Source organism: Colletotrichum siamense, assembly GCF_013390195.1.
Source record: "Colletotrichum siamense strain Cg363 chromosome Unknown KSG_Cg363_contig01, whole genome shotgun sequence".
Lineage (NCBI taxonomy): Eukaryota > Fungi > Ascomycota > Sordariomycetes > Glomerellales > Glomerellaceae > Colletotrichum > Colletotrichum siamense.
Genome location: NW_023501014.1, coordinates 7,090,302 through 7,102,428, shown reverse-complemented (window position 1 = coordinate 7,102,428; position 12,127 = coordinate 7,090,302). Strand labels below are relative to the sequence as shown.

Below are 12,127 nucleotides of genomic sequence, written 5' to 3'. Positions count from 1 at the left end.
GGCAACCTCGCAGGAAAAACCAAAAAAACGCCCGCCACAATCCGAAGCGTAGGTTGCCTTGGGGGCCAAAAATCCAAAAAGGAACCCACGCCCAAAAAAACAAACCACACAGGGCCACCGCCCCCTTCTCCGGGTCGCTATGTACAGTACATTGGCGCCAGCTCGTCAAGGTACGTGAGTAAGTCATTACCACGCAACATCCCGAACAACCTAATAAAGTCGACGCTAGAGAGGCAGAGACCCTCGCAACTCGCATGGGAATATATTCTTAAAAGAAGCCAACCCACGAGGAACTAACCCAAACCCAAGCAACGTGCTAAACACGCGCGGCACCGCCCGTCAAAAACCTGGGGTTTCCCACGAACCGAGAAAAAAAAGAATAAGTTTACCCACCGCCGTCCGCAACCCTTGACGCTTAACTTGCCGCTTGCCGCTGCCGTTAGCTACCGCGCGCGCGCGTGCGCAAAGACGCTTCGAGGAGCAAGGCACACGACACTCGTTGCATCCAACTCCACCGCGATCTGTGTTTGTCACCCTTCTCTTTCGTTTCTTCTTCCTTTTCAGTTGCGGCCCCCAATACTACGGCGCCGCTGCAGCACGCACCAGGCAAACACTAAACAAACATCTTTTTCTCCGATCGCGATCGCTTGCCTTTTACTTTTTTTTTTTGTGCCCAAGCGCCTGGAATTCCGATAATGTGGTTGCACTAAGGTAGGAAATCCCTGAGCGGCATGCACAAACGCCCAACGACTTCGACAACCCAACGCACGCGAAGAGTACATGCTTGTGGCGACACAGAAAAAAAAAAGTAACACAATCCAGTCGCCCCCCAAAAATAAGAACAAGAATAGAAAAAGAGAATAAGCGGCAGAAGGTAACCTCACACAAAAAGACAAAAAAAAAATTGTAAGGCTCCCAAATGGAACCAACGCACCGGTGTCACGGCAACTCGGGTACACCGACCGCCGCACCGCGGAGCGGAGCGAAACGTCAGCTCAACTCAACTTAAACCTCGACCTCACCCGTCACCCGCACACAAAAACAAGCCTTTTTTGTTCCCAGCGACCTGGCTGGCCTTTCCTCATGTCAACCCCTCATTAACGAACAGGAAAAATCGTAGCCATAAACTCAATCCTCGATATGCACACTCAAAATCCTTCGGTCCCTCTCCCATCCATCATCCCCTTGTTAATCTACACACACCCTCTCGCCACCCCAAGAACCAATGCAAAAAGACAATTCGGAAGGGAAGGAGAAAGCATATTCATATCCCTCCTCTAAACCATCCATCACATATATCCCACACCCTTCCATCTCTAACCTTCCTGCCCCCTTCATGCAATGCAGACGCCACAGAACAATAAATTCCAAAGAAAAATGATGTCCCCTTTGAGAAAAAAAAAAAGCCACGCTACCCATCTGCACCTATCCGCGCGTACAACGCAAACAAGACCCCGGGAGAAGTAGAGAAGACGGCGGCACTAACGTAAACCACAAACCAACCCTTGCCCGCATCCCACTCCCGTAGCGCCAGTTACACAAGATCTTTTCTTTCCGAACCAACGAAAAAAACCAAATCAATCCCCATTCAACACTAGCTCAAGTCCTCCCCAAGGCTCGGGTCTAGAGATAAGAGGGAAAAAAAAAAAAAAAAAAAAAAAAAAGACTGGACTCGGCAAAGCAGTGAACCCTGTCTCTCTTCTCCAGGTTATGCACGTAAAAGACTACCAAGACGCAGAACCTAAACTCGCAACGGAATGGTGTCACCACCACCAACAACAAACACACCACCACCACCACCATCATCCATATCCATGCCTCTCAGCCCGCGCGTCTGCGTCATCCAACACCCCCAGAACCAACAGCCAGCATCGAGCACCCCTGGTCCCGCCAAAAAAAAAAAAAAAGTTCTTCAGCGGCTTCAGCCTCAGCCTCACTATCCCCCCGGCCCGCCCTACCTCCCACACGGTGTTCATCCTAAACTCGTCTACGCGGAAAGACAGCTTGGGGCCGGCGGGATGAATGGAGGGATCTTCTTTACCAACCACTCTCGTGGGTCGCAAGGTTTTTTTTGCATCTCGGTTTATACAGCACGCTGTCCTGTCGCCTTGATCACCGAGTGAATTCACCATCAAGTTGTAAAGCTTAGTGAACCGGGTATGTCTTTTGTTGCCAAAAAAGAAGTCTTATACATTTCCCTTTTTTCCGCAACTACCAAAAAATCAATCTCGACTCCCTCGCGCGCCCTTGACCCGTTCGTGTACTGGTATCTCGCCACTCCAAAGGCCCATCCTTGCCAACCCTGTGCTTTCGCCTTCTCCCGAGAAAAAGGGACCCTTTTCCGAAAATCCTGATCGCCGTTCCCGAAGAGCAGGACCGCCTCAAGGGACTAAAGTCCAAAAAGGAAAGGAAAACGTATACTTGAGGGATGGGGCCGCTATCAGAAAGTTGCGTTCTGGGCGCTCGTCGAAACAATGTTTCCCATCAGGCCTCCGTCTGGTGAAGCAGGTGCCGCAGAAGACATATTCGTGGCGCTGAAGAGAAACTTCGATATCGCAAACGCCCCTCCCAAATGCGCAGAGTGAGCCTCCACTGGATTCGTCAAATCATCGCCCTCGAAACCCTCATAAATGCAGAAACCAGGTCCAAAGAAAAGCCATTTCCCAATGCATCATGTTATGTGAAGAAAGAAAATTGAAAAGAAACGCATTCCGGTGGGTGATGATGCGCATGTAGAAGCGACTCAGGTGGGTGGGGGTATGTATGCCCGAGTCGGTGGGAATTGGTGACGCGTCGACACCATGCTGTGCGTTTACTCCGTCAAATGTGAAAGTCCCAAGCCCAAGACGGATAGGATATCGCTTCGTGAACCAGAATTTTGCCGCGCGTCTAAAAACCGAACGAGAGGAAAGTCGTATGGACAGATGCCGTTGAGCTGCAATCGTCGCGCGAAAGGAAACCCGTTAATGTACAAGCTCTCTCCCCCCTCTATCATTATATTGGGTCATTTCCGATGGCGTCCCCAAGCAAGTCAACGCGCCTCAGTGGCTCGTGGTCTGACCACCGTTATCTTGCTGTGCAGTTAGCCTCCTGTGCTCGGTGAACGCAGGGAGTCTGAACTAACGTGAGCTGTACATGCTCTGGTTTGGCTGGCCGTAGGGTGACTGAGGTTGGTAGTTGGCCGAGTACATGTGAGATCCGTTGTACTCGGGAAGAGGTTGCTGGGCCACGGCTCCTGCGGAAGGGGGTGCCGGGTACTGCGAGGGCTGATAGCCGATGGGCGGAAGCTGAACCTGACGGCTGGTGCCGTATGCGGATGCCGACGATGCTCCATCAGCGCCGGATTGGGGGTCAGCGGAACCATTCTGAGCAGCTGCTGCGGCAGCGGCCGCGGCTTGACGCTGACGCTCCTCCTCGGCCTTTCGCTGGGCCTCCTCCTCCTTCTTGCGCTGTTTCCATTCCTTGCGAATCTCCTTAAACTCTGTAAAGCATCGTCAGCCTCATGTCAATTGGACGGTAGTAGTCATCCCCGTCGAAGTCGGCCTGTAGCAACAAACTTGCTCATAGCCACTAGGGCACGAGACGACGCGCTCCCATCTGCTGAAGCAATGCTTTGTCCCGAAACATGTCAACACTCAAATTCACGTACCTTCTGGGGTTCTCTTTTGTCCATGGGACTGCATTGTGACGTGCGCGTTCAGGTGGTTCAAGGTACCATAGGCCTTCTCACAGCCGTTCCAGCCACACTTGTACATGCGCTCAATCTCTTCGTATCGTCGGCGGGGTCGCTTGTGCTGCTGGGCACCGGGAATCGGAACGAAAGAGTAGACCTGATGTCCAAACTGTTACGTCAGTACACTGTATCTCATGCTGAAGGTGAAAAGCATGCGCGCGTGCCAGCCTCAGATCCCACATCAATGGCGAGCTGCTGCAATGCCTGGGACCCCTCATCCTGAGATTTTCGCTGAATTTCCAAGCCAAACTGGGTAATTCTCGCGAAAATTGCCAAATCAGGGACCCAATTGACATCGCAACATCTGCCTACCGCGCGGGGCCAATTTGGCTCGACACACTTCGCTGCTCAACTTACCTGGTTAGGTCGTCCCTGGGGAGGAGCTGAGCTCGGCGTCGGGGGGAAAACGTGGTTCGCAGGTGTCAAGGGACCGGCGCTGTGCTGACCGTAGCCGGTCCAGTCGGGACGGGGTTGCGCGTAAGGGTGCTGGTATGAGTGCGACATGTCTCCCGGCGGAGGGCCGTACGGAGAGTGCTGTCCGTACGCGTAGGTAGGACTCGGCGCCGCTATCGACGGATCTATGGGTACATCGTGGTCAGACTTGGCCAGAGGGACCTGATGGTGACGCCCATCTTGCTGGGGCAAAGACGGACTGCTTGCTTGTTGCGCCATGCCTCCGCTGCTACCGTTGTGGTTGCTAGCTGGATGATATGATCGCTGAATATGTTCAGGGAAGGATCCTGACCGCGCAGACGGCGGATAGACGCTGTACTCGGAGGTGGGAGTGGCCGAGGTAGAGTAGTTGCTGGGGCGAACCTCTTGCTGGGTCGCGTATTGCGCAGCAGATGCGTGATCTGCAGAAGAACCTTCAGAACGGGTGTCGCCGCAGTTGCTTGGGTAAGGCGAAGGCAAACCTGACTGCGAGTACTCGGTAGCACTGCGTTCCATAGAGGTGCTGATGGACGACAGAAGCGAACTGATGGCAGCGGCTTCTGAGCGAGAACCTCCAAGCTGGGGAGAGCCTGAAGAGAGCAGTGAAGCTTGGTTGTCAACGAACTGATGTTGCGTTGGAACCAAGAACATGCTACAGTTCAGTGGAACGTCTTGGTCGCAAAGTATGGCCGGAGAGTCCTTAGTTCTCGAGCCAACGGCAGGTTCGTAGGTTGGTGGTGACAGGCCGTGTCTTTTTTTTCCGAGGTCAAGAGCGGCAGGTGAATTGGTCCAAGGCGCGACGGGTTCAAGTAGCGGCGGTTGGCTTGTACTTGAAGAATGGAAAGAAGAATGATGGAAGAATGGTAACAAGCGAATGATACCAGAGTGAAGTGAGACTTGAGGCGGCGCGGCGATGGTGTATAAAGATGGCGGCCAAGATAGCGCGGACCACCCAAGGGCTCGGGTTTATGGTTAAATGGGGATGTGATGACAACAAAGTCGACTAGCCACGGCCCTGAGCGAGGATCTCTCAAAGTGGCAAGGATAGCGTTGTCTTTGCCAGATCACGGAAAGGACGCCTCTTTTTTTTCCTCTCTTTCCTGGCTGAGAGGAGGTTGACGGTAATGCCTGGGGAGAGCGGCACTAAAATAGTGCGCTAGAGAGGTAAAGGAAGGGCTGGGCTCCTCCGCTTGAGTTCAGGCCGAGCAGCTTAGCGTCTGGATCGGAGATAGAGCAGGGGGGGGAGGCCCACGAGCTGATGGAGCCCGGGAACCAGAGGCGGCGAGGAGTGCCGTAGGTACACGCTCAGTGAGGAGTCGCTATAGCGGCAGTGGCAGCTGCGAAAGCTGGAGGTAGGGAGGGCGGTGGTAGAGTGGGGATGGGATGTCGAATTGTTCCTCTTTGCGTATAGCGCAGGGTGTGTGCTGTCTTTGATCGGGAAGGCGTATGTCTGGATTTGGCGTGGTCTAGGCTAGGACCTGACTTGCGGTATGCGAAAGATTTGTGAATGGAAGATGGGAGTCCCGAGAAAGCGAATGACTCTTGTCTGATCTGGCTTGCGGATGCAGGAGAACGCAAGATGCAGATGCAACAGAGGAAAAGAAGCAGCAGAAGCGAGGGCGCAGTGCAGACGGAAAAAGTGTGAGTTGAATGCGCGCGTTAAGCGTGTCAAGGTCTGCGTCTCCAGGTGTGATTGACGGGAGCTTGTGCGTGTGTGTGTGTGTGATTTGCAGTACACAGCGCAGGGCAGCACAGCTCAGCAGGGCAGCCCGGGGAGCGTAGCGTGGGTGTGAACTTGGGAGCAGCGTGGGTAGGCCGGGGGGAGGTTGAGGTAGCTGGGTGTGTGGTGGTGGTGGTGGTTGCTGGTGGTGGGTTTGGTGGTGCTCGGTGCTTGCGGTGGTGGTAGGGGGGCGTGGCGGCCTTCGCCTTGGCCTTGGTACCAATGGTGGGTTGGGTGGGTGAAGGGTGGTGGTGGTGGGCTGGTCTGTTGGTGGAGGGTGTGTGTTGCTCCTTCTTTCTTCCCGAGTCTTGCTCGAGTCGAGTTGACGTGACGAACGTATCGGCAGCGGGAAAGACGTAGTCAGACGCGCTGGTTGTGCAGTAGCAGCAGGTATGAGCGTCGTGCGCGTGCGTTGGTAGTGCGATTCGATTCCCCCGTTGATACTAAGGGAAAGTAGTCGACGTCGTAGTAGCGCTGGAGGCGTACGGAGAAGGTACGGATGTTGCGCGTGAGATGAAAGTGGAAGTGTGGATGTGGACGGCAATGAAAGAGAGAAAGCTATCTCTCTGTCTGTTGGTCTGTGTCTGTGTTTCTGGTGTCTGTTCTCTGACTCTCGCCCGGTACGGTACGGCAAGTGAGGTCAAGGAAAGAAGGAGAAGGGGCAGAGACGAGCTAGCGGATGGGGGTGAAGGGGGTAAACCCAATGAAGGCTATGACGAGGGGAGGGAGTTCTCGATCTTAGCGCCGTTCCCGGGAGAAAGAACGAATTTAATACTCCTCGGACGGAAGAGGGAAAGGGAAAAACCCAAACAATGGGGTAACGCAGGCAATTATGGGACGCCTGGGTATGTACGGATACAGGTTGGGAGGTTAGCGAACGAGGGCTGGCTCGCGGTGGAGACGCGCAACGACAGCCTGCGCGAGGGGAAAGGGAGTCGCCAGAGATGGAGGGGACTCGGAAGAGGAGGGGTGGTAGGTAGGTGCGAATGTGAAAAAGCAGCAGGATGAACCTGGACTCCTGGAGTCGTGACCTGGACGTGGAGAGGAGGGTCAAGGAATGCCTTAGCCCACGGAGGAGGAGAGTGTGCGGGAAGGAAGAGGGGATGTTGAGAAAGACCCAACCTCGAAGTGGGTGAGGGATGAGAATTAGAGTAGTGTACGGGATAGTCGAAAAAAAAAAAAAAAAAAAAAAAAAAACACGGAAGAGGAGGAGCTTGCCCTGTGGTCCTCTTGTCTGCCTGTATTTCTTAGGTGAAGGCGGAACTACGAACGTGCAAATGGGAAGGAAGGAAGGGTGATGGCCGTTGCTGCCGTGCCTAAGTGGTCCGGTGCGTCGTATGCCTCTCTCTCACTCTCCCTCTCTTTTCCCCCTGTCACTTTCTGCGAGATGAGATACTCGAGAGCAGGGAAGGGGCTACGATGATGGCCGCCGAGTCTGCGCAGCGAGGCCCCGTCTTGCTGTCTCCGTCTGATGGGTGGCAGATGGAAGACGACGACGCCTACGCGGACCGGCACAGGGGGAGGAGTGAAAGCAGGAAGCCGGTGTTTTTTTTTGTTTTTTTTTGGCCCCTCCTACCCTGCTCTTCTCTACCTCTACCGCAGAACATCCTCACTCTCAGTTTGAATTCTCGCTGCTATTTGCGCTTTCCTTTCACAAAGTGTGAGGCGTGTAAAGAAGCGAGGGGGGAGAGAAAGTGCCTCAGCTCAAGGGAGGTACGTATCGGATGATGGCTCACGTAGGCATGGGATGTACCGCAGGTGTCGTTCTCGAGGCAATTGATCTGAGAGGTGACGAGGACATGTAGAAAAGATGAGCACCCTGTGAAGTGCGCGTGAAGGAAGATTGAATTGAATGTACCTGAGGCAGAGGTACGGACGAAATGTTGATATGAGTAGATACGTACCGATTCCCACGCAAAGCTTGGGCGGCAGGAGGCGCTCCCCGATGCAGCCAGGCGGCGGGTGTAAATTTACTCCCCTCGTGCGTGCGAGTCCAGAGCCTACCTCAGCACAGAGCTCTGCTCCGGCAGCTGCTGGCTGGATGGGTTGGATGCTGCTTGCCAGGATCTGCTGGCCGGGGGGTCTCCAAGGATCCAAGAGGAGGGGGGTGCGTCTTGTGGCTGATGGTTGATGGCAGGTTGAGCGAGAGAGACAAAAAAAAAAAAAAAAAAAAAAAAAAAAAAAGTACCTCCTCAGGTACCAACTTTTTCTTGGCGTGGAGGGAGTTCCTTCCATGCCAATCGGAAATACGTACCGACTTCCTGCGGCAGCCAGCAATCAGCGCGGCAGGGGCATCACCCATATTCTGCTAGAGGTGGCAGGCAGGTGGCAGGCGGCAGCTGGTGCTTCCTTCCCTTTGAGCCGTCTGGCTCTGTGCACTTATGGCAATCGCGGGCTGTTGACGCCGCTACGCCACGGAGCCTGCGATGATAATGGTGACGATGATGTGTTACTCCTATGGTCCATGGAACCGCGAGGTGTCCATGCTTGGCGGGCGTCGATGCCGGCGCTAGACCGAATGGAATCCCCAGTGGCTGGTGCCTCAACCACGCCATCCAACATGAAAAGCCAAGGTATCAAACCACCCAAGAATGCCCTTTGAACGATTGTTGGAAAAGCCATGAGGTACTACTCGTCTTTTTCGGTCATGGCTTCCTCATCGTGTCCGAGCTGGATATCTACCACAGCTGCGAGTGAAATGAAATGGAATGGCCTGGTTCAACGGATGAATCAATAAAATGACCACAAGAGCCCAAAGCCACTTCCAAGGAATACCTTCTCTTTCTTGGTCATTTCCTGACAAAGCGAAGAAATTGGTTGCCGCGTCGCGTGTCAGATTTATTTTTCCCGATGGGGACTTGGGGCCTTAGAAGTTGGAGCAGATTCTGTCTTGTCTTTGAATTCTGCCCAATTTGTTTTGTTTTTCCACTTGAATATTACATATTGCATACCTCTTACACCTGACCTCCCAGGATGCTCGTAGATACTGGGAGATTTGCTATGCTCTGCGTCCTGCCGCTGGTAATGCTTATCGACTGCAACTGCCGTAGTGATATCATTACTCACCTACAATTGTCGAGTCTCCAAAGGCCGCACGGCAAGGGGCGTGGCCGAGCAAAGGGGTGGGCTGTACTCAACTTGTCTGACTTGACTCTGACGACCTATGTCCAATGGCATGTTCTTGGAAATCTTCAAGTCAGGTCGAGTCATCAAGTCGATGACAATAGGTGAAGAAGGAATTGTACGCGGCGGTGGCAGGCCCCGTTATTCCCGCTGTCCGACGGCGGCCAACGCCGACGGCACGGGAATTGCGAGAAATCCACACCTGCTGGAAGCACAAGAAAAAATAAAAGCTTCTTTTTCGCATCCCTCCCTCACCTCCGCCTTTGGAGCTGAAGATCAGAATCCCGTAGAGCCGTAGGAACCGCCCGATTCCGGATCCGCCGTCTTGACTCGTGGGTTGGTGACATGACGAAACAAAGAAGAGGTAGATTATCCGTGGGTGCAACACCTTTGGTAAAAGTCCCGTACCTGGTGGATTATAAGTGATCGATGATGTTTCCAGGATATCACCATGGTGTGGATTAGATCGATGGCTGTACGTAACTGGGCGGCCAGTGTGGATTTGTGGTATTTGGATTTCCCATTCTCAATCGAGGAATGATGGTTGAGACCGCCCCTCCACTTTGTTCCTCTGCCCCTCTCCTTGAGACGGTAACCAGGCAAAGAGAGGAGAGGAAAAGATTGGTGATGAATTGTCCATGGATGCCGAGGATAGATGGCGGATCGGGGCTGATCCTGGCTCTCGTTATTTTGGCACAAATATGATGGCAAGGAGGTGCAGGTGAGCGAGCAAAAGCCGCGCAGCGGGCCGTCGACCAGTGCAGTCCAATGCGAAAGATGAGCAATCGCGGCAGAACAGCAACATAAGCTGCCCCAGGGACAGACCCCTGCCCCCTGCGGCACAACCTTTGGGATTTCTACGGTCGAGGTCCCCAGCGGTGGGAATCACCAAATTGTGGCGGCGAGGGGTGTGGGTGACGGATGGAGGACGTGGCAAGCCTTCTGAGTGGCCGACACGACATTCGCACACACACCCAAGACATGTGCCCGCGGTTCAGATAGCCAGACACGACAACATGCCGAACTGGATGCTGCACGACCTAATGCTGGGTCTGTTGGCAGTGTCGCTGCACCTCCGAATGCGTGTCATTCCCTAAAGACGGCGAACTCCAGGTCTTGGTCGAGGTCTTGGCCTTGCTTTTAAGAGACTACGTCTCTGTCTTCTTGCTGGTTGTACGAGGCGCAGGCCGCATGGCAGGTTGTACGTACATGCGGAGGTGAGTGAAGCGGACCGTCATGGTGTCGAGACTTTGGCATGTACCCCGTACACCGAATGTCTACCGAAGTTCTGGGAGGGGTCAATTATGCGTAGCGCCAAGGAAGCGAGGTAAGGGACCAGCACACGGCCGCCGCAGCGTCTTGCATAGGAAACCTGGAGTCTGGAGAATGAGATGGACGGGTAAGGCCATCCTCGCTGCAATGCAAGGTAGGGCTCGTTGCGAGAAAAGGAGTTAGACCCCAAATAGGAGATGGTTGGCCGCGCCGCGGAACGGGAGCGTGGGCTCAGGGAAACGGAGGGTAGCGTGTGCCTCGGTACCGAGCGAGGAGGGAGAAGAGAACGGGAGAGGGTTGTGAGCTGGAAGGCCGGAGATGTTGGAGCCCAGAGCTGAGGGCCGGAGCCTGGAGGTTAGGACAAGCAAGCGCAGACAAGGTCCAGGGCCAGATAACCGCGGCCGCGGAGCTGAGGGAAAGCGCACCGCAAGTGGATTCCTGTGTTTTTTTGTGCCCTTCCCGCCTTCCCTCTGGCCCCTCTCTGTCGACATTTGGTGACATTGTGGTGGTACCTTACGCCGTGCAGATAGAGAAGTCTGGAAGTATGGCGGTACGGCGGTACAACGGGACGGCGGAGGGCGCAAATACGTCCAGTGCTGTTGGTATAGGGTTCCCTGACTTTGGGTTTCCATGGGAGCTGCCGCTTCTCGTGGAACAGCACCCCATACCACCAGCCGGCCCAGCGGTAGGCAGGCCTGAGGACGTTGTTGCCAATCCTGCTGAACGCAAGGGAAAGGAATAGCCATGGTCGATTGCCAATGGTCTGGTGGGCGGTGTGGGACTGCACTGCGACCGTATGAGCTGAGTCCGGCGAGCAGCGAGATGTGATGTGAGATTCAATCCACTTTGACCTGCATCCCATGGGTGGTCACGTCTCATGGAAGAAACAGAGAAGAATTGGCAATGGAAGCACTGGAGCGCTCAATTGGAGCGGAGCACTGCTGCTGGAACCCCCCTGGGCACAGCAAGGCAAGTGTGAATGTCGGATCCGGTGTGTATTGGTTGGGTCGTGCTCTGGCCGGGCGGGCACCGCACCTGCCTGCAAAGTACCACGTACCTACCCAGGATGGAGAGAGAGATGAGAGATGGAGATGCGCGCAGAACCACACTACGAATAATGCGGCACTGTGCGTGTTCGTTGGGATACCCATCAGCAGGTGTCAGTGAAGTGGTGGTGGAAGGCAGCTGCCTTCATCCTGTCTCTCTGAGTCTGCCCCTCGGTCTCTCTGTCTCTCTCCCCTCGAATGGAAGGCGCTCGACCAGGGAGGTACGAAATGGGCCCTTGTTCTTTCCCTTGAGTGTCTCCATCCAGTCGTGGTCTTGCTGGGATGTGAAAGTGGGGCGGGAGAGCCCAGGCCCCAGAGAACAGAGATCTGCGTCTTTTTTGGCGCTAGCCTGTTGAATGATTAGGTGGGATGCCTGTCGCCGACCCACTCTCTTTTTTCTCATTGCATCGGCGAACCAGCTCCAGCAATGCAAGGTGAAGACTGATGATCCCCTGCACCTTGCCTCGTCTTGGCTTCGAGTCTTGGGAGGGGGGTTTGATGTGCCGATTCTTCCATCCGTCACTGGCCACTGAGAGCAGAAGCCCATGTCGATCGTCGAGATGCTCGGTTGCCATTGCATTGGCAGTTGCAGTTGCAGGACCAGGAGTACTGCGTAGCAGCTTCAAGCCCCCAAACTTCAAGCATCGACGCACTATCACCACCAATCACCACTTGCACGCCCAACCTGTCTGTCTGCAAGGCCGACAACGACAAGCCTCAGAGCCCCAGGGCTAGGGAAACTAGGTCCCAGGTTGCAGGTGAGGCCTGTCTTGCGCGCGTGGGGTGTACCTTATTCGTACG

The 12,127-nt window shown here is 54.5% G+C and overlaps 1 protein-coding gene across 1 annotated transcript; it reads right to left on the bottom strand.

Moving 5' to 3' along the window:
* Positions 1 to 3,041: 3,041 nt before the first annotated feature.
* Positions 3,042 to 4,816, bottom strand: CON7 (C2H2 finger domain transcription factor CON7; the record flags this gene model as incomplete). Its single annotated transcript, XM_036633648.1, has 4 exons — positions 3,042 to 3,070; positions 3,125 to 3,481; positions 3,650 to 3,842; positions 4,091 to 4,816. 4 exons carry the CDS (start codon positions 4,814 to 4,816, stop codon positions 3,042 to 3,044), a joined length of 1,305 nt encoding a protein of 434 aa, XP_036502431.1.
* Positions 4,817 to 12,127: the final 7,311 nt, after the last annotated feature.